General features: G+C 47.4%; 1 protein-coding gene across 10 annotated transcripts in view; it reads left to right on the forward strand.

Moving 5' to 3' along the window:
- Positions 1 to 13,836, forward strand: part of LOC310831487 (hexosaminidase D-like) — a 41,445-nt gene extending 27,609 nt beyond the window's left edge. For 8 of the 10 annotated variants that reach the window (XM_083712080.1, XM_083712081.1, XM_083712082.1 and 5 more), the window contains 6 exons: positions 726 to 930; positions 2,625 to 2,707; positions 3,931 to 4,009; positions 4,842 to 4,943; positions 9,918 to 10,007; positions 11,112 to 13,836. In XM_083712080.1, coding sequence (XP_083568206.1) covers positions 726 to 930; positions 2,625 to 2,707; positions 3,931 to 4,009; positions 4,842 to 4,943; positions 9,918 to 10,007; positions 11,112 to 11,295 — 743 coding nt within the window. In that variant the 3' untranslated portion in view covers positions 11,296 to 13,836. The remainder of the gene's footprint in view (positions 1 to 725; positions 931 to 2,624; positions 2,708 to 3,930; positions 4,010 to 4,841; positions 4,944 to 9,917; positions 10,008 to 11,111) is intronic. The other 2 variants (XM_083712079.1, XR_014557880.1) reach the window with 2 other exon arrangements.
- Positions 13,837 to 22,331: the final 8,495 nt, after the last annotated feature.

The following is a 22,331-nucleotide window of genomic DNA, read 5'->3' on the forward strand; positions in this document are numbered from 1 at the left end:
CCATCAAAAAGGCCCTCTCCCTGCTATAACCCATCTCACTTCAGATAGTTGGGGGCTGGTCTTGGAGGAGGCGATCCCTTCAGGTATGGAAAGATTGTCATGGAATAAAGGAGTGGGGACACCAGGATGTTTTTGTAGAACATGTACAATTCTTATACATATATATCACATATGAGAGTCAGCGTGGTGTAGTGGTTAGAGTGTTGGACAAGAACCTGGGAGACCAGGGTTCAAATCCCCACATTGCCATGAAGCTCCCTGGGTGATCTTGGGCCAGTCACTAACTTGCCTCACACGATTGTAAAATGGGGAAGTCTGTATGCCACCGTGAGCTCCCAGGAGGAAAAGTGGAATATAAATGTAATGAATAAACATACAAACACCCTCCCCTCCCCCAGAATAAAAGCCATGGCAGCATGCTAGCAATAGAACAAAATCAGCTTCCTCAATCGATAGCCCAGCTGGTAGAGCATGAGACTCTTATTCTCAGGCTCTTATTTGAGCCCTACATTGGGCAAAGAATTCCTGCATTGCAAGTGTTTGGAATAGATGACCCTCATGATCCCTTCTAACCCTACAATTCTATGATTTTGTGATCAAGGCTGGGGTGGAGGGAGGTAAGTCTTTCCCTGGCACTGAAAGATGGCACAGCAGACCTAACCCGTCAGTGTCCTCTGTCCATCCAGGGCGATCCTTCCTCATCTGTCTTCTCCCCTGTCTCCTAGGAAAATACATTGCCAAGTATGCAGAGTGTGGCTTCAAGACCATCTGGTTCGCCAGCGCCTTCAAGGGCACAACGGGCCCCGCTCAGGCTTGGACACCCTTAAACAACCACCTGCAGAATCACCTGAGGTGGCTGAAGGTCATCCAGTCCATGTCGAAGACGCCCTCCATCCGGTTCCAGGGCATCGTCCTCACCGGGTGGCAAAGGCAAGTCCAGGGAGGGAGCTCTGCCATGGGGTGGGAGGGACCTCTAGCCCTCCAGGCATCTGTGTCTGGCCCTCTTGACTCTTCCTGGGCCACACCCTGTCTGTGGGACACAGCCTCTCTCTCACCTGTCTTCCTCCACTGGCCCTCCTTGAGTGCTTTTGCTTTGCTGGAATACTTCCTTTAACCATGATAGGTCAACATTTGCAGCACACATTTAAAGCTTTGTTGGTAGAGCATGAGACTCTTAATCTCAGGGTTGTGGGTTCGAGCCCCACGTTGGGCAAAGTATTCCTGCATTGCAGGGGGTTGGACTAGATTACCCTCATGGTCCCTTCCAGTTCTTCAGTTCTGCGATTCTATGATATAACTTCAAACAGCCATGGCTTCCCCCAAAGGATTCTGGGAGCTGTAGTTTGTTAAGGGTGCTGAAAGTAGATGGGAGACCCCTCTAATTCCCCTCGCAGAACTACAATTCCAAGTGGTTTAACAATCAACCCCGCTTCACTAATAACTCTAATCCCCCAGATCCAGGGCCTATGTACAGTGGTACCTCGGGTTACATACGCTTCAGGTTACATACGCTTCAGGTTACAGACTCCGCTAACCCAGAAATAGTATCTCAGGTTAAGAACTTTGCTTCAGGATGAGAACAGAAATCGTGCTCTATCAGTGCAGCAGCAGCAGGAGGCCCCATTAGCTAAAGTGGTGCTTCAGATTAAGAACAGACCTCCAGAACGAATTAAGTACTTAACCTGAGGTACCACTGTATTGCTATTTAGTGGGGAAGGGAAGGCATTCTGTTCATGTTCAGAGGCAAGTTGTTTATTCCAACAGGGAGCTGCTTCCTACTGAGCCAGACCTTCAGGGTTTCTCTTCCAGCCCTACTGGAAGTTTCCAGGTATTGAATCCGGCACCTTCGTATAGAATGGCTTTCTCAGAGTATCATAGAGCTGGAAGGGACTCTGAGTATACAGTGGTACCTCGGGTTAAGTACTTAATTCGTTCCGGAGGTCCGTTCTTAACCTGAAACTGTTCTTAACCTGAAGCACCACTTTAGCTAATGGGGCCTCCTGCTGCCGCCGCGCCGCCAGAGCACAATTTCTGTTCTCATCCTGAAGCAAATTACTTAAACTGAAGCACTATTTCTGGTTAGTGGAGTCTGTAACCTGAAGCGTCTGTAACCCGAGATACAACTGTAATTTAGTCCACCCCCTGCAAATCTAGTCCAATCCCCTTAGGGGATGGAACCTGCAACTTCGCCATTGTCAGCACCACTTCTGCTTGCAAAGCAGTTGCTCTACCAGTTCCCTATAGTCCTTCCCTTTAAAATACAGTAGGATTCCAGTCTCCATTGTTCCGAATATAGGACTGGCTTAAATAATAACCCAGGAAGTGGCTTGTCCCAAGTCAGACCCTCGGTATTGCCTACACTGACTGGCAACAGGTTTCCAGGGTTTCAGGTGGGGGTCTTTCCCAGCCCTACCTGGAGATGTCAGGGACTTCATCTGGGCATGCAAGGCAGGTACTCTACCACTGAACTACAACCCGCCTCAGAGAATCCTGAGCTACCAAAGGAAATAGAGGCTGTTGTTTCTGTGAGCTTTCTGTGGACTCCCAATGAAATGTGGCACCAGGAGGGTTGTGGGGCTCCCACCCAAAAGGTATCGACTGGCCTCTCTCCTCTCCCTTTGCAGGTATGATCACTATTCAGCTCTGTGTGAGCTCCTGCCTGTGGGGATCCCTTCGCTGGCTGTGTGTCTGCAGACTTTGGTGAATGGTGAGGGGACCTGGCTGGGGAGCTGTGCAGCGGGTGGGGGTGTCTGTAGGAAAGGCAGGATGATGGGTGGAGTATAAGTGCTGCAGTTGCATCTCATGCGCATTTAACTTGAGTGATTTCAACCGCGCATGGTTGAAGGCAGACTGGCTGAAATTGCGCAGATTAAATCTAAGCAACTGGTTGGGTTTATTTGGCTGAGAAAGAGCTTTTCAGCCCTCTCCCTTGCTTGGAACGGGGGGGGGGGGGGTTAAGTCCCAGTCAGCACGCCAGCTCTTGCGAGATCTCACAGGGTCATCTGAGTTCCTGCGAGATCTTGCACAAGCATCTCTAGCGTTCCAGAGCCAGTGCACTGAGCGGGCCTTTCCTCCCAAGCAAGGCAGAGAACTTAACAGCTCTTTTTGCATGAGGTCTGCTTGGGGGTAAAGGTAAAGGTAAAGGGACCCCTGACCATTAGGTCCAGTCGTGGCCGACTCTGGGGTTGCGGCACTCATCTCGCTTTATTGGCCGAGGGAGCCGGCGTCCAGCTTCCGGGTCATGTGGCCAGCATGACTAAGCCGCTTCTGGCGAACCAGAGCAGAGCACGGAAACGCTGTTTACCTTCCCGCCGGAGCGGTACCTATTTATCTACTTGCACTTTGACGTGCTTTCGAACTGCTAGGTTGGCAGGAGCAGGGACCGAGCAACGGGAGCTCACCCCGTCACGGGGATTCGAACCACCTACCTTCTGATTGGCAAGTCCTAGGCTCTGTGGTTTAACCCACAGCGCCACCCGCGTACCTGGCACAAAAGAGCTTTTAAGCTCTCTGCCTTGCTTGCCAGGCAAGGCTCTGGAAGTATGGGTGATTCTCTCTCTTTCCCCTCACTTATTAGCTGTGTGGGCACCTCCAACATTTGGGGTATTTGCTATTTTTGTGTATATGCAGAACCCTTGGCACCAAACCCCTGTGTAAGATTTGATTGCAATGTATTAAGTGTTTCTCACTCCTGCCTTTGCCTTTAATCTTAGTGCCAATCAGCTAGTCTTGGACCAGCAGTGGAGCAGCGTAGTCTTCTTTCTTGCCCATAAGTCACAAAGGACTAGCATCTTAAATTTTCCATTCACATCACCCAGTTTAGAACCCCAAGTTGCTCTGCATGGAAGCACTTGCTTCAATGGAAACTCAGCTGGGCAAAATATCCACTAACACCCCCCCTCTCCCGCACCCCAAATTCTCTTGCCACAGGGGGATTTACAGAAGCTACCAAGAAGAAGGTTCTGTCCATGCTTGGCTTCGAGAACATGCAGTTGGAGAAGAGCATATGGTGTGTAGGGGGTTGAATGGGGCAGGGTGTCACCTGGTGATTGGGTGGGGGCAGTTTTCGAGTGGTTGAGTGGTCATTCTTGTACCAAGCAGTCGCTGGGCTACTTGTGAATAGCCAGTGAAGCTGAATGTTGGAAGATTCAGGCCAGGTAAAAGGAAGGACTTCTCCACACTGCATGTAGTTAAACTGTGGAACTCACTCCCACAGGAGGCAGTGATAGCTGTTAGCTAGATGGCTTTAAACAGGGGTGGACTTTGGTAATATGGCGCTTTGAGCAGGGACCAAATCCCTGCTCAAAAATATTTCTTATTTTCTTATTTCTTATTTTCACAATAATTTATTTTGGTACAGTTGCTTTTAAAATGGATGTTTTTGGGAGGTACCCATATACAGTAAATATAGGTGTTACTATTCATCATCATCATCATCATTATTTCCTAAATCTGGAACAGCTTTAAAAGAGGATTGGACAAATTCATGCAGGCTGAGACTATTAACGGCTAGCAGCCAAGATTGCTATACTCTGCCTCCATATTTGAAGGCAGCAATGCTTATGGATACCATTTGCTGGAAACCAGAGGAGGGGAGAATGCTCCTGTGCTTGAATCCTGCTTGCTGTTTTCCCACTGAAGCATCTGGTTGGCCACGATGAGAACAGGATGTTGGACTGGATGGGCCACTGGTTTGCTCCAGCAGGCTCTTCTAGTGTTCTTAGGTGAGCAAGTGCGTACAGATTTAGCTGGGGGCGAGCTGGCAGCCATTTGTACACATCTAACTCAGCATCTGTGGTGCTTCAACATTTCTCTCCCCCCCCCCCTGTGTTTTTCATTAGTGATGGCAATGGGGCATTTCCAGGTTCTGATATCTACCGTATGGTGGAACAGGTCACGGGGCAGCTAAAAGACTCCGTTATCAAAGTCCTGGAAGAAGAGAGGTAAGGAGATCTGGAATGGTGGCAGGGAGGCTCTGCAGCCATGTGTGTGTGCATGTCAGGATGAAACCAAGGTTCCTTCCACCGCCATAAAATAAATAAATCTAAATGTGTCTATTTAACAAAATCTACATGCCCCTTGATTATAATAAAGCTTCAAAATAGCTTACATAAAAGAAAGCATTAAAATAATCAACGAATGACAGTCTAAAAAGCAGGTATTTAAAAAGCATTGCAACCAACAACAAGCAACAATAATCTAAAAATGGATTAAGACACATGCAACTTTTGCCAGGATTGCTTTGCTTAAACAAAGAAAATAATGTTTAAGTAAGTGGTGGAAAGCCCATGTAAAGCATAGGACTTTCCCCCAAAGAATCCTGGGAACTGTACTTTACCCCTCACAGCACCCTTATCAAACTGCAGTTCCCAAGATTCATTGGAAGAAACCAAGCACTTTAAATGTACAGGGAGGCTGTGATGCAAGGCAGCTTTTCCCTTAAATTTGCCCACCCCCAAAGGGTGCTGGTCTAAATGGAAAGTGTGGGTGGGTGGGAGGTAGCAGCGCCTGTGTTGCAAGTAGTTTGGGGACAGAAAACCTTTTGGGATGACACGATATAGTATTCCTTACCTCCACAAACGACCTTTTCAGAATTGTCCCATAGCCAACCTGTGTTCTATCCCGCCTTACAAATGAGCATAGCTGTCAAGCATCCCTTATTTGGTGAGACAGTCTCTTATCCCAGCGCCATGTCCTGCTGCTGTCCCTTATTGATGATGTCCCTTAAATAAGCTACTGAAGGTAATGGGCCACTTTCTATGTCCAGCTGTCCTTTTTCAACAACAAATTGTTGCTTTTTTGTGTTGAATATATGCTATATGGTAATTTATGGACCTAATAGGTATCTAAAGGCATTTGCACACAACAAAATATGTATTTTATCAAAGTAATTGTTGATCCCTTATTTTGGCTGCTGATTCCTTATTTTTGAGGCTGCTGGTATCTTATTTTCAAACCTGTAAGTTGACAGCTATGCAAACGAGGTGGATGTTCATTGGTGCTCCCGAGTTGACAACAAAAACTAGGAAATCTGTCTGCTGTCCAGGATTCTTGTTTACTGAAGCAGGATGCGGAGGGAGCTGACAGCAGGAGAAGGTGGTTGGAAAATGGGGAGAACGGAAGAACACAACATTTGCTCAAAATCACAGCAGTGTGTGCTCATGGGGGATAAAGCTATCCGTGGCTACTAGCCACAATGGCTGTTTTCTACCTCCACTAGTGGAGACAGGATGCTTCACAATACCAGGTACCAGGAATTGCAGGAGGGGAAAGGGCTGCTGTGCTCAGGACTTGCTTGTGGGTTTCCCCAAAGAGGCATCTCATTGGCCTCTGGGGCTAAATGAGCCAGCCCTTCATCCAGCAAGACTATTCTTAACATTTTTATTTTTTAAAAGTAATTTTTATTAGTTTTCAAATTACTATGGAAACACAGAGACAAGTAAACAAGAACAAAAAATCCATAGTGACTCCAGCTAAAGGCAGGACATTCGAAACCTAAACATGTTAAACAATAACACCTAGTCTAAAATAACGGCAGCTATATTTCTTTAGATAGCGTCGGGAGAGAAACCTGTAACCCTGAAACTTAACTAAATAAAATAAAATCCCACCATATGGAATAGAAGTGATCAGGATCTCCCCGTCCCTTAGAGACCCAGAACATATGTGGCATTTCTTCTGCAATAACTAAATTCAAGATATTTTTGTACTCTTAATGATATAGTCAGGTTTTAAAAATGATTTCCACTGTTGTGCTGTAGAGTTCCTGGCAGCTGCCAGCAAAGAGCTGCAGATAAGGAAAGTAATAGTCCCACTCTATTCTGCCTTGGTCAGACCCCACCTGGAGTGCTGTGTCCAGTTCTGGGCACCACAGTTTAAGAAGGATATTGACAAGCAGGAACTGTGTGCAGAGAAGGGCAACTGAGATGCTCAATGATCTGGAAACCAAGCCTTGTTTATGTGGAACAGTTGAAGGAATTGGGGATGTTTTGCCTGGAGGAGAGAAGACCGAGAGGTGATATCACAGCCATCTTCAGATATCTAAAGGGCTGTCCATGGAAGATGGAGCATTGACTCCCAGTATGTTTCCGAGCACAATTCAAAGTGTTGGTGCTGACCTTTAAAGCCCTAAACGGCCTCGGTCCAGTATACCTGAAGGAGCATCTCCACCCCCATCGTTCTGCCCGGACACTGAGGTCTAGCGCCGAGGGCCTTCTGGCGGTTCCCTCACTGCGAGAAGCCAAGTTACAGGGAACCAGGCAGAGGGCCTTCTTAGTAGAGGCACCCGCCCTGTGGAACGTCCTCCCATCAGATGTCAAAGAGAAGAACAACTACCGGACTTTTAGAAGACATCTGAAGGCAGCCCTCTTTAGGGAAGCTTTTAATGTTTAACACATTACTGTATTTTAATACTTTGTTGGAAGCCGCCCAGCCAGATGGGCGGGGTATAAATAATAAATTATTGTTATTATAAGCTTGCTTTCTGCTGCTCTGGAGGGTAGGACGTGAACCAGTGGATTTAAATGGCAAGAAAGAAGATGCCGACTAAACAATAGGGAGAGCTTTTTGACTGTAAGAGCTGTTTTGACAGTGGTTGGATGGTCATCTATCAGGGATCCTGGAGCTAGGAGTCCAGCAATGCAAGGAGTTGGACTAGATGCCCCTTGAGGTCCCTTCCAACTATGCAGTTGATTTAACTATGCAGTTGATTTCTATGATTTAATCCTCTGGATGCGATTTTAGGGTGTGTAAGACACAGCAGGAGCTGTGGAATATCCTGCTGGGTTGAGGGAAGAGAGGAAGCAGAGCCTGTGTTACCCAGAGCTCCTGTTCTAAATATAAAAGGAAGCAAACAAACCTTTAAAACAATCAGTTCCTTTCCTGGAACAAGCTGTCTCAGCCTTCACACACTGCTGTTTGCTTTGCTTTTTAGGTTGTACCTATTTATACATATCGATAGCACAATTACAATGTAATAACATTCTAGTCCTGAAACTGACAATTAAAAGTCCGGACTGGCAGTCCGATCCCCGGGAATGTTTATATGGAAGGCAGGCTGAGACCCTTCTTGCCCTGGATTGCAGGCCTTCTTTAGACATTGGCCAGAGTCAACAGAAGATGATCTCAAACTGTTTTGCTAGCCTTCCAGCCAGAGGACAACAGGAAATTTTAAGTTGAGCCACTAAACTGCAGGAAAAGCTGGGCAACAAAGATCAGGATAGAAGTTCAGGGAAGAGTTGCAAATCAAGCATCCCCAAAAGTGAGAAGAGGGTAGCAGTGCAGCTTTCAGGTTCAAAGATGCAAAGCTTCAAACTCAACCTCCTTTAGAATATAGGTCAGCAAAACAAACCGGATGATGCAACTTGCTAAGATAAATGGATAGACATTGTTTTGGGAGCTGTGCAAGTGCGCTTTGGTGGAATAGCGCAACTAATGCATGTGTTCAGACTCTGAGTCAGTAGCCACATGCACACAAGGAGGGTGCTAAAATGGTGGTGAGAAGCACCTGTCAAGAAAGGGGTGTGTGTGTCAAAAGGGTGTGTGTGTTGCAACACTCTGTCTCACCCTCTTTGTGAGCAGAACATAGAGAGGTGTAAAGGTAAAGGGACCCCTGACCATTAGGTCCAGTCATGGCCGACTCTGGGGTTGCGGTGCTCATCTCGCTTTATTGGCCAAGGGAGCCGGCGTACAGCTTCCGGGTTATGTGGCCAGCATGACTGAGCCACTTCTGGAGAACCAGAGCAGCGCACGGAAACGCCGTTTACCTTCCTGCCGGAGCGGTACCTATTTATCTACTTGCACTTTGACGTGCTTCCAAACTGCTAGGTTGGCAGGAGCAGGGACCGAGCAACGGGAGCTCACCCCGTTGTGGGGATTCGAACTGCCAACCTTTTGATCGGCATGTCATAGGCTCTGTGGTTTAACCCTTAGCGCCACCCATGTCCCTAGAGAGATGGTGGTGTATACTCTTAAGTGCAGACTAGGGTGGTCCAATGTGTGTCTCAAGGGCTGCATGTGGCCCTTGAAGCCTTTTTGTTGGCCCTCAGCAACATCTGACCACCACCCCAACCCTCATGGTGCCTTCCCAAAGCTGGTAGGTGAGGCACATTCCCAAAGCCTAGTTAGTGTTTTCCCAGATTTGGGAAGGAGGTGGGGAGAACTTTAGGATGTTGCCAGAGCTTCGTGCCTCCTTCCCAAAGCCCAGCATCTTGCGTACCTTTGGGAAGGCAGTACAAAGACTGAGTGTGTGTGTCAAATTTTGGCCATGGTCCCCCCCTTTGCTGAGCCCTTTGGAAGCACCTCAATAGCCATGTGGACCCACTGTTTTAATTCTGCTTCCAGGGACTGCAGAAAATTAGACAAGGAAACTGCCTTAGTCTGACCAATTGGTCAGTCTAGCTCAGTACCATTGGCAGTTGCTCTGCCGCTAAGCTGTGGCACTTTCCCTGTTTTGCTTTTAGCCTTAATGCATCAGCAACCCACATTTTTCACCCACAGAATAATTAGTGTTAGGTAAAGACACCCGCCATCTTGAAAACACTCCCCTCCTCATATGGGAATAAACTGAATTGGACAGGTAAAAAGGGAATTTTGGCTGCTGTTTAAAAGATGCATTTTTACATTGTCCCCCACTATTGATGCTGCTGAGTCAGGAGTCATGGAAGTTTCATTGCCTGAGTCATAGAATCATACAGTTGGACAGGACCTTGAGGATAATCTAGTCCAACTCCCTGCAACGTTGGAATATGCAGCTGTTCCTTATGGGGATCGGAACTACAGCTTTGGCATTATTGGCACCACTCTCTAGCCAACTGAGCTATCGTAGCTTTGAGTGTTTTGATGCAATTGCCTGGTCTGTCTTCGTTTGGCTGCTTAATGGGGTTTCTCTTTCTTTCTTCTCTCCCTGTGCACGACAGCTCTGTCAAGGGATGGTTCAGTCCTTACCATCGGAAGCACCAGTTTGGAAACCCTCGTAACCTGGAGAGCTTCGGTAGCAAAGTTCTGAAGTGAGTGAGCACACACACACCCTGCAAGTGATTGAGGGGTGGGGTGGGAAGGCAAGGGGGTGGGGGCTCAGTCCTATATTTGTTTATTTATTTATTTACTTACTGCATTTATATCCTCCCTTTTCCTCTGAGAGCTCAAGGTGGCAAATGTGCTTTCCCTGCCTCCCCATTTTAGTCCTCACAACAAACCTGTGAGGTAGTTTAGGCTAAGAGTGAGTGACAGTCCGAAGGTCACTTAGAAGGCCTCATGGCTGAGTGTAGATTTGAACCCTGGTCTCTTCCAGGTCCTAGTCCACCACTAGCCATCACACTATATAAACTGAGACCTCTCTTGACTAGAAACAGGCAAATCTGTCAATCACAGTTTCTCTCAGTTTCTCATTTATCTTGGTCCAGTTTCCACATCAGTTCACAAATTCTTTTTCTTTTAATGTCCCCATGAAAATCCACCAGTGTTTCAGTGCAAATTTCATCTAAAATACGCTTAATACATTTTTGTATGTTATTTTCAGTAATTATATGCCTTTTTATGCACACTTCACCCTAGTTAGTACATGCACATTTTTGTACATGTTACTTGACTTTTGTACATGTTACTTGACATCCAGAAAGGGAGAAGGAAGAGCACTAAGTCATAACGCTGTAAAAGCAATGCTACCCAGAGCCAAAGCAATCAATTCTGAATTGCTTTTTGATGATCTGTATTAATACAGGGATATAGCCTAGAAAGTCTCAAGCAATGGAGAGTTAACATATCAGTCAAAGAAGCTCTCTCATACACAGAAAAAATCTGCCTGCCATTTAGACGCTGAGTGGACTGAACATGTGAAGATGACCCATTTGCCCATCTAGCTCAGCCCTCTCCTTTGTCTGGGGGGCAGCAGCATCTATCCATGGTGTCTGGGGAGGGGGGTACCTCCCCATTCAAGCACTTCCTGGTATTGGAAATCCTTAACTAGAGAGGCCAGCTGGGAGTTGAACCCGATGCCCTTCTCTTGCCAAGCCTTTGAGCTTTGTGCCACACTTTCCCCACGGTGGAGGGGGGCATTCCATGCCACCGTCCTTCCTTCCTGACTCTCTTGGGCTCTTTCCCCCCCACCCCAGAGTCCACGAGGACTGGGAGAGCTTCGTCCAGAGCTTCCGCTCCCGCATGGAGAGCATCTACTTCCCAGACACGGTGGAGGAATGGATGGAGGAGAACGTCAACCCCTACCTGGACCGGTTGCGCGAGTTTGTCCGGGACTTCAGGGAAGTCATCCGCCTCAACGCCCGGCCCAAGACCCATTAGCGGGGCGCCCCCACCCCATCGCCAGCCCAGAAGTGGGTGTCCGATTCAGTTGCTCCACTGTTGTGTTGTCTTTTAACTTGGAAGGAGTGTGCAGGCCAGAGGAGAGGGGTCTTGTGCCTTGCCCTTCGGCCATCAAAGCAGAGGCTCAGTGGGCAGAGTTTGGAGGCTCTTTACAGCCAGTCTCCACCAGGCTTCTTTCTCCCACCCCCTTGGAAGATGGAATTAGGGCTGAGCCAAAATGCCCCAGCCTCCCCCCCCCCCACTGGGAAAAGCAGTGGGAGCAGCGGCTTCCCCATTTCCCCCCTCTTCTTTTTACTTTTCACTGCTGTAAGTGGTGGACAGTGATGTGGTCTCCCCTCCCTATGCAAAATGACACTTTCCTTCTTCTTTTTAATTCCTGCTGCTTTAAGTTCTGCCAGAGGCCCGGTGGCTGCTGTTTTACACCACACTGCCCCCCTTCCCCTGGGAATGCCACTATGCCATGTCATGACATCTCAATCTCAGGGGGTACGTGTTAGGGGTTGGCAGTAGGCTGGTGGCTGCTTGCTCAACAGCCCCTGCCTCACTTTCTTTTCCTTCCTTTTAAATGCTCGCTTAGCCATCCTTCCACCTTCAGCTCTCCTCCCTCCTGGAATGACTAACCCCCTGCAATGCTGCCCCATGGAAATCACCAGATCTTGGATAGCAAACGTAGTGTTGCCCTTCAGATGTGGTTGGACTCTCTCCATAAGTCCCAGGGCTTGAGGATGGAGGGATTTGGAGTCTTCAACGACATCCTGATGCCTCCATATTGGCTGCCATATTTGCATCAGGAATTCTTCATCCACCTTGCAAATCTCCTATTTCCACTGGGGGGGACGTGGAATCAAAAGGAAGCGTTTGAAGCAGCTCTAACCAGGATAGTGGAGTTCTTTCTCCTGGGAGAGTGGGTGACATTGGGGGGGCAAACTTTACCAAAATGCCTGTTTGAAGAGGCAGTCCTGAAGGGGGGGGGGGTGAGCCGAAGCATCAGTCATCCTTCATATGCCCCCTCCCCCAAGTCTGCTGATGTGGCTTCTTCTCCTTCCATTGATCCCTTCAGCCTCATGGTTGACTTCACACTGGTAGTATGGTGCAGTAGTAAGAGAAGGCAGCTTAGGCTTGGAAGTGTCAGTTGCCAACATCTAGCCTAAAAAAACATAATCCCAAGTCAGCAAAAGTTAAGAACATCATCATTAGCTGTGAACTCCCTCCCTCCCTCCCTTCCTCCCTTCCTCTCTATCTCTCTTTCTCTCTCTGTCTGTATGAGAGGAAATCCCTCTGTTTACCACAACAGCTGTTATTGGGCTGGATCCTTAGCCCCATATAGAACAGAGCCGTTGAGATCAATGAGATTTGAGTTATCACCAGCTTAAATGATTTCAGTGGGCCAGCTCTAAGTATGGCTAAGCCACGGCCCAACCTTTTGCAAAGAGTCCCTGCAGAAACTCATCCCTTCGCCTTCACGACCTCTAAGGCAGACTCTCCCAACCTGATGTTGTTGGACCACAACCTCCCTAACCTTCTGGCTGGGGCTGGTGGGATTCGTAGTTCAAAACATCTGGAGCTCCCCAGATTGGAAGGAAGATGTGCTAGAGGGGCGGGAAGGAGTCTTGCCTACTTTTGCAGCCAAAAGGAAACATTGGAGGTTCTCTGGTGGGTCTGTGAAAAGACCTGACCTGTTGCAGGCAGGAAACCTTTCTTTCTGGGCCCCCCAAAGTGAGCCTCCATGCCATTGCATCCCTGCATCCTTTGCTAGTCATGGCCAGGCAGCAGAGCTTCCGAACAGGCCGCTTTGGAACAAAGCAAGCCGGCTTGGGTTTCATATGAATGTGGCTTTTAAAAAATGCCCGGCTCTTGGCCTGGTTCCAGGTTCTCAGCGCAGTAGAACAAACAGCCAAAAGCTGCCTGTTTTTTTAATCTGAAATGCTGGTGGGTCTTTGGCACCTGCTCGTCTTGGACCAGTTGTGATGGATGCATCTTGAACGCCCCCTGCTGCTGCTCTGGAGCCTCCCTGGGGTTGAGTTTGTATTGATTTGAAGATTTCTGAAAAGTTCTATTACCCCCCTTCTTCCTTCCTCCTTCCATTCAGAGGCAGAGAATCAGCTGGTGAAACTTCCTTGTTCCTAGAATATCTGAAAATCAGCCCCTCTCCTTTTATGCTTTCTGCCTGATGCTTCTTCTGCCTCTCTATCAATTCCACCTGCTTGATCACTCACCCTGTTTGGGCTGCTCACCTCACTCATTTCTCCTAAATTCATGTCTCAGGCTGCCTTCTGGACAAAAGGTCCCCATTTCTCTCCCCCTGCTGTGGATTCTGCTGCTCTGGTATTGCTCCAGTGACTGACAGGTGTTGCCCCTCCCAGAAGGCGTGATCTCGGTCACTGGTGGATCTGGTTTGGTTGGGGATCTCCAAGTTGCATTGCTGTTTGGGTTTTTTTTTTTTTTTTTTGTACAGAACAGATTGCTTCTGTAATGTGGATGACGAAGACGATGGTAATAATAAAGTATTTTTTTAAAGAAGTGGTCCTCTGTATGCCAGTGTTTGTGCTAAATACACATGGGGGCTGATTTTGGGATATCTTTTCAAGGTTCCTATTCTGATGTTGGCTAGGAAAAAAATGACATTAAAGAAAATGTTTTTATTTTATATAAGATTATTTATATACTGCTTTTGTGGGGATCTTGTTTGTTCACCTATTTATTTAAACATGACCATGTCCAAAAATACGACTGGTCTAAATGTCTAATGAGTCCATTAGTAGTATGAGCTATCTTTTTTGCTATTATTAAATGATTCTTTTCATTTCTAATTAGTGACATACAGTACATATAGAGAGAGGTAAAAAGAAAACATTTCATTTGAAAATGAACTTAAAGGAACAAACTGAATGAAAATTCAGAGATTTTCACACTGTAATCCGGGTGCTGGGGCTAATGGGAGTTGTAATCCAAAACTTCTGGAGGACATCAGGTTGATGAGGACTAACCTATGGAATATTTAAGTCCCTGAGGAGATAGGTCCTTGTCAAGCTATGTTGCTTTTGGTTGGGCTTTTTCGTTTTATTTTAGTTTTCAAACTAGTCTAATGATAGATAACTTGTGGATATCACCCACCCAAATATTCAAAAACCGCTACCCTGTTTTTTGGGGGTTGTCCCATTTTGTTCTATTCCCAAACTGGTAGCCACCCAAGCTAGATGCTGTTATAGAAATAGAGTCAATATCCCATTATGGATTCATTTGGGCTCTTACTCTGGGACAAGAAACAGCAAATGTGTGTGTGTGTGTGTGTGTGTGTGTGTGTGTGAGAGAGAGAGAGAGAGAGAGAGAGAGAGAGAGAGAGAGAGAGAGAGATTGTCTCCAGACTCACTATTTCTCAGGAGAGATTCTGGGGAAAGATGTAGGTTTGTGCTATTTAAGTTAATTAGACAGCCTGGTTGACAAATCCACACTGAAAAAACAAAGACTTTTTGCAGTTTGGGAGGTGTTAGGGAAACGCATTGCAAAGTGCAGGATGAACAAATGACGAATGGGAAGATATGTAAACACCCTGCAAGCAAATTGGGATGGATTCTTCAACCACTGTTGGAGGAAGGATGCTTCTAAACACCAGTTGCTGCAGAATGCAGGGGAGCGGGGTCTTCCTCCTGTTGTGCTCTGGGCCTGCATGCTTCCCCCTGGGGCATCTATATAGTCCCTGTGAAAACAGGATGTTGGACAAGATGGACCGATCGCTGGCCTGATCTGGTACTGCAGGGCTCTTATGTTTGCCATGCAGGACGGATGCTTGTTTTTCTGTAGCCGTCCCATAAAGAAATCACAATAAATGCTCAGTAAAGGCTAGACAGTCTAATCTCCATGCAAGCAAACCAGTCTGCATGCTCAATAACAGGGAGAGCTGGAGGAGCCCCCAGAGTGTTTCAGCCAAGCATCACCACCACAGCCTCTTTGCTGATGCAGTTTCACATCTGTCCCTTGTGGTTTTTGCGCTCGATTTGGAGGCAGAACTCTTTCAGCCAAGAGGTGGAGCTGTTCTCTCAGACCTCTTGCAGGGAGGCAGGTGCGACCATATTACCAGCAGTTCCATCCATGGCTGTGAGAGGTTCTCTTGCATCCACTCAGAAAGCCGTTTTGCTTATTTTATTTATTAAGGAGATTTGTGCCACCTGTCATCCCCCCCCCCCTTCAATTTCAGAAGCTCAAGGCAGCTCACACTAATGGGATGGTTGGGGAGGGGGCAATACCCCAAGAACAATAAAGCACAGAAGGATATTGGAAGATTTGGGACAGACAAAGGTAGGGCTGGTTGTCATTTGCATTTATATCCCACCTTTTCCTCCAAGCAGCTCAAGGCAGTGTGCATAGTTCTCCCTCTCCTCATTTAATCACCACAACAACCCTGCAAGGTAGAATAGGTTGAGAGTGACTGACTGGCCCACGAGTCACCCAGTGAGCTTCATGGCTGAGCAGCAATTTGAACCCTGGTCTCCCAGGCCCTAACCACTTCACCACATTGGCTCTATCCTCTTCTTCACGCAGCGGGTGTTAAACTATGGAACTCACTCCCACAAGATACAGCCATCAGTACAGCAATGGTTATGTTCTACCTTCACTGTTAAAGGAAATGCACTTCTAAGATGCTGGACCAGGTGGGCCTTTGACCTGGTCCAGCTGATGTTCTTTTTCTTCTGATGTTCTTAAAGCAAACTAATGCCACACAAACTTTAACTGCCATACACAGGTTGGAGGAACATGTACCATAAGCATGGCCAGTCCCTGCAGTTTTGCAGATTGACCAATGAGCTGGGCCCCATCCACTGCTCCAAGGTTTCTCTGGATCTCGCCTGCCAAGATCTCACCTGGCGTTTGGCCCCAGAGCCTGTCTGGAATGCTTGAGCCCAGTCTGGCACCTGGCTAGACCCAAAGCCGTTGGTGTTCCTGAGCATGGGCAAAGCACTCTTTCCTTTTGGCCAAGTAGCTGGAAGCAGAGCGGATCTTTGGTGCAGCGCTGAGCCAGGTGTTGCGTCGGAAGGTTGGCGATTTCTCAGCCTTTGGAGAGCAAGACACTGTTTAATCAAGGGAGCTGAGCCGTAAGAGACGAGAGCCCACAGCCTCTTGCTGCCCTGCTGGGAAAGCAGGATTCATCCATCTTGCTTCTTTGCCTGCCTTGCTCCCCGCTGAGCCCAGCACTTCCACGGCGGGGGAAATGTAGGCACAGCACTGCTACAGGCTCCTGCCACAGACAGGAATCTGGGTCACTCCTGCCTGGGTGACAACGAGTCCTCCTGAGAGGGAACCGCGTCCCTCCCTGGCAGCTGGTTGGTCTCTCCTTCGGAAGGCAGCTGGCACTGCCGCCTGCAGGGCAAGGTAGCTCTGACAGACAGAGGCCAAGTTCTCACCAAGGCCACCAGCCCCTGTGTTACAAACAGAGGAAGCTGCCTTATACCGAGCCGGGTCTTTGGTCCATCCAGTTGGCCGAGAGCATCCTTGCTTTCCAGTAGGGCACATTGTGACTGGCTCCAGCAGGCCCAAGCTGGAGATGCTGCCCCTGGGGATTGAACCAGGAACCTACTGCATGCAAGGCAACTGCTACTCCACTGTGCTATGGCCCTGCCCTAGCAAATGCTGAGGCTATATTCCTTTTAAAGCCATCCAAGTTGGTGTCCATCAGTGCAACGTATGGGAGCAAATCTCCCAGTTTGATGAAGTGCTGTGTGAAGTTGCCTTTCCTTTAATCTCTAAACAGCTGGCTTCATTGGATGACCTTGTTGGGATCTAGTATTACCAGAGAGGGAGCAAAAATGCAAACTACTCTGTCTCTCTCTGGTAATATTTTTTATTAGTTTTCAATTACAATCCAATAATGGCCTCATTATAACAATGCCAAATTATAATACAATTACTAATACCAATAATTCAGATACCAAATTATATAATTTAGGTGGCCCCCGCATGCTAGAATTGATGGTTTGATGATTTACTTTTTCTCTGCATTCCAAAATCTAATTTCAATTACACTCTGGTCAAAATAGCAATCCTTATACAATAACTTTAATATCAACAACTTCCATTCGTATTGACACATTAAATGATTTATAAAACTACTTTCTCTGCACCATCTATCATCTTATGCACCTTTATCATGTCCCTGCTTCCTTGCCTTTTTTTTAAATTAAGAAGCCCCAAACCTTGTAATTTTTCCTCATTGGCAAGCTGTTCCAACCCCGAAGAGAGCCTGTGTGGTGTAGTGGTTAAGAGTGGTAGACTCGTAATCTGGTGAACCAGGTTCGCGTCTCCGCTCCTCCACATGCAGCTGCTGGGTGACCTTGGGCTAGTCACACTTCTCTGAAGTCTCTCAGCCCCACTCACCTCACAGAGTGTTTGTTGTGGGGGAGGAAGGGAAAGGAGAATGTTAGCCGCTTTGAGACTCCTTCGGGTAGTGATAAAGCAGGATATCAAATTCAAACTCCTCCAAAGTCCTCTGAATTCATTTTGGGGGGAAAGTCTTTCTAAAGCAATTGGCAAGCCTCTTGCTATTATAGCATCCTGCCAGCCTCCAAATCTACACAGAGTATCGGTACAAGTTGTGCTTAAACCATCCATCAACAATTCTCAATCGCTTCCTTCGGAATAGAAGCACTGAGTGACCTGGGTTTATCTCATGGAGCCAGTCACAATATCAAGCAAAACTCACAATATCAAGCAAAAACATCACCTGTCGGCCCTAAAATGTAATTGACATAAGTTCATATGAACACATATGCCTTGCTGGATGAGGCCAATAGCCCATCTAGTCCAGCATCCTCGTTTCACAAAGGCCAACCAGATGCTCCAAAGGGAAATCTGCAGGCGGCCCGTGAGAACAAGAGCCCTCTCCCCTCCTGTGGTTTCCAGCAACTTCTATTCAGAAGCATTGCTGCCTGTAACTGCAGAGGCACAGCATTCATAGTCACTGATAGCCTTATTCTCCATGAATTGGTCCAGTCCTCATTTAAAACCATTGGCGGAGGATGCTATACAATGAATTGAAGAAAATTTTTAAAATGACATTTGTAAAAAAATCCAGAAGCATTTTTATTAGGGATTGTAGGACAAGACCTGCCAAGAAAAACAAAGAACTTATTTATGTATGCTACAACAGCGGCAAGTGTCTTGATAGCACAAGGATGGAAGAATGAGGAAATCCCAACGAAAGAACAGTGGCAAGAAAAATTGATGAGCTATGCAGAGTTGCCTAAATTGGCATAGAAACTGCGGGACAAGGACAACTGTGACTTTAAGGAAGAATGGGAACTTTTTACAAATTATCTAAAAAGACAACAAAATGAACTGGACTCCTTGGCAGGTTTTGAATAAACATACACAAATTTATTGGTTGATAACATGATAGATAGATAAGGTACGGATATGTATAATTTTATAACATGCAGAGAATAATATGTGCAGAGAAATCAGAGAGAGGAGCTGAAGGAAGTCTTTGGGGGGAGGGATGGAAGTGGGTGGAGAAAAGGGGGGAATAATGTATGTGATTACATGGTTTGATAATTTGTTATGTTGAAATTGCTTAATAAAAACATTTTTTTAAAAGCCACTGGTGGAGGAAGGGGTGTGTGGTGGGTGCAGCCTGCCCGGGTGTCATCGTCATCGGGGGGGGGGGGAGGGCAGGGGCAGAGGAAGGGGTATGTGGTGGAGACGGGTCGTCCTGGGTGTCACCACTGAGGGGGGTGATAAAATGCCAGGCGACACTCAACGCAGGGCCTGCAGTGCGCCCGAGCCACGCGTCTCTCCTGGGAGTGACATGGTGGCTTTGGCACACGCAGGCTCTGCGCTGCCCCAAATGGTCTGCCCACTGCCTCCCCCGCAGCTATAGGGTGGCTGAGTGGGAGGAGGCAGGCAGACTCCTTGGAGGCCCCGCGGAACGTCCTGCCGCAGCTGGCCCTGCCCCCGCAGATGGCTTGCTCCGCCTCTGTTTAAAGCCACCCAAGTTAGTGGCCCCCATGGCCACCTGTGGGTTTGAGTTCCACAATTTAACTATGCGCCGCCACATGAAGGACTTTCATTTCCCTGTCCCGAATCTTACCACATTCCAATGGTGAACATTTAGAACAAAGGTGCGTAAATCCCAAGGCCTTGAGAGACAATATCGAAAGCTTGACTACAAAGTGCTATATAGCAAGTTGACACTTCAATCTTTGCTTATAAAACGGTGGTACAAAAGGAAGGCTGTTAAATGGGGAGTCCTGCTTGAATGAAGAACAGAGGGGAGTTGCATCGGTTAGGATGTGTCAGACTGGAACAACCAGTCTTGAAGCTCTTCAGAGTTAGATAATTACAGACTCGCTCATTTATTGCAAAAAGAGAGCAGAGTAATTGAAATAGAGAAGCCTCTGATCCAGGAAAAACTCCTGTACAGTGGTACCTCGGGTTACATATGCTTCAGGTTACATACGCTTCAGGTTACAGACTCTGCTAACCCAGAAATAGTGCTTCAGGTTAAGAACTTTGCTTCAGGATGAGAACAGAAATCGTGCTCCGGCGGCGCGGCGGCAGCGGGAGGCCCCATTAGCTAAAGTGGTGCTTCAGGTTAAGAACAGTTTCAGATTAAGAACGGACCTCCAGAACGAATTAAGTACTTAACCCGAGGTACCACTGTACTTGGAACATCTTAGCCATGTGGCCAAAGGATAAGACCCAACACCCCTCAGCTGCAGCCTACAGAAAATGCCACATTTCTGAATGTGCCACCCTCTCAGTGTAAGATAACTACCACCTTGGCTCCAGCAACCCTCTTTGATTCAAATCAGAGCAGCTGAAGAAGGCGGAAGCTGGAACGCTTTTTTCTGCAAAGACTTTAATATCTCTGTTTTGTTAGCCCAGCTGCCTGCATTTTTGGACTCTCAGGGAGAGGGGTGTCAGCTGCTATCTTGAACACTCGTGCTTCAAAATGCTCAAAATTATGTCGCTGACCTTAGCTGTCCTCGCCCAAAAGCAGCCTTCCCCAACCTGGTGCCCTCTAGATGTTATTTGAGTACAAGGATACTCTGGTGGTGCCACAGCAGCAAATAGCCTTGGGAGGGGAAAGGGAAATAATTCATCCCTCCCCCTTCCTCTGTCCTCCACCCCTTTGAGAGGCTTGCAAGCCCTGGGAAGGGCTGTAGCTCAGGGGTAGAGTACCTGCTTTCCATGCACAAGGTACCTGGTTCAATCCCCAGCATCTCCAGGTATGGCTGGGAAAATCTTCTGTCCAAATCCTGGAGTGCTGCTGCCAGTCAGTGTAGAGAATACTGAGCTAGATGTACCAATGGTCTGACTCAATGTAAGGCAGCTTCCTATACAAGGCTCCTGTTCCTGTACAAGGCTGCTTGAGCCCTGAGTGAGAGCATTTCTAAGCAGGTGGGGATGCGCTGCAACATTTTGTTGCAGCAGGGTATTGTCTGAGCTGTCATGCGGAAATCCCCAAGCAAGGGTCATCTAGTCTAACATTTAGGAATCACAGCTAAAGATTCCCTGCCAAAGAGCCAGCCAACCTCTGTTTATAAACCTCCACTGAAGGAACGCGTCCATGACCTTTCAAGGAAGTCCATCCTTATCATTTGAATCCATTGGTTTGAGTCCTCCCCTCTGGAACAGGAGAAAACAAGCTTGTTCCATCTTCCATGTGACAGCCCTTGAGATATTTGAAGATGCCTATCATATCTCCTCTCAGTCTTCTCTTTACCAGGATAAACATACCTAATCCCCTCAACTGTTCTTCATAAGGCTTGGCTTCCAGACACTTTATCATCTTGGTTACCTTCTAGCTTGTCAATATCCTTCTTAAACTGTGGCCCCCAGAACTGGGCACACCACTTGAGGTGGGCTCTGACCAAGGCAGAATAGAGTTGGACTATTACTTCCCTTGATCTGGACATTATACTTCTGCTGATGCAGCCTAGAATTGCATTAGCTTCTTTTTTTAATGCTGCATCACACTGTTGATTCGTGTTAAGCTTGTGATCTACTAGACTGCTAGATCCTTATCGCATGTACTACTGTCAAGGCAGGTGCCCCCCATCCTATATTTGTGCATCTGTAAAACCTTACATTTGTCCCTATTGAAATTCACTGCGTTAGTTTCAGCCCAGTTCTCCAATCTGTTAAGGTCATCTTGAATCTTGAATCTATCTTCTGCAGTATTAGCTACCCATCCTAGTTTGCCATCACCTGCAAATCTGATGAACATCCCCAATATTCCTGCATCTAAGACATTTATAAAGATATCGAATTACACTGGACCCAGGACTGAGCCCTGCGGCACCCCTGTTGTCACTTTCCCCCAGGATGACTGGGATAGCTCAGTTGGTAGAACATGAGGCTCTTAGTCTCGGGGTTGTGGGTTAAAGCCCCACTTTGGGTGAACGATTCCTGCACTGCAGGGGGTTGGACCAGATGACCCTTGTGGTCCCTTCCATGGTGTGTGTATGTGAGCTGTTTGGAGTTGGTGCTGCCAGTCCTGGGCTCACCCTGGTCGCCATGCTGCACTGGCACCAGGAACCCGTCAACACGTCCCTTGGTCAATTTGAAGAATGGAACCAGTTTGCAGCAAGCTGATTAAACAGGTCTCCTGCCCTTCCGCTGCCTAGAGCATCTGCTGCTGCTTAAGCCCATCTCTTGTTCTCTAATAAACTGGGAGGTCTTTGGATGAAGGGCTGGGCGGACAGATGCCACCATGCATGAATGCCTAGCCTGGCATGGCTGGCAGATCACAGAGGTAGAGGCAAAGAGGTTATTCTAGCAGGATGCAGCCAGATGAACAGAGGGGAAAAGAGAGCAACTGGAGTCATCCCAGAACGAGACCCAGAATGAATTTCCTGAATGAGGGTGGCATAGTGAGGAGGTCCAAAACTGCACCATACATTTGAAGCACTTTAAAAACAGTCATGGCTTCCCCCAAGTAATTCTGTGAACAGTAATTTTTAAGGCTGCTGAGAGTTGTGCTGGATTAGTTTAACAATCAAACACACCTCACAGGGGAT

This window comes from Podarcis gaigeae (assembly GCF_964106915.1).
Source record: "Podarcis gaigeae genome assembly, chromosome: 14".
Taxonomy (NCBI): domain Eukaryota; kingdom Metazoa; phylum Chordata; class Lepidosauria; order Squamata; family Lacertidae; genus Podarcis; species Podarcis gaigeae.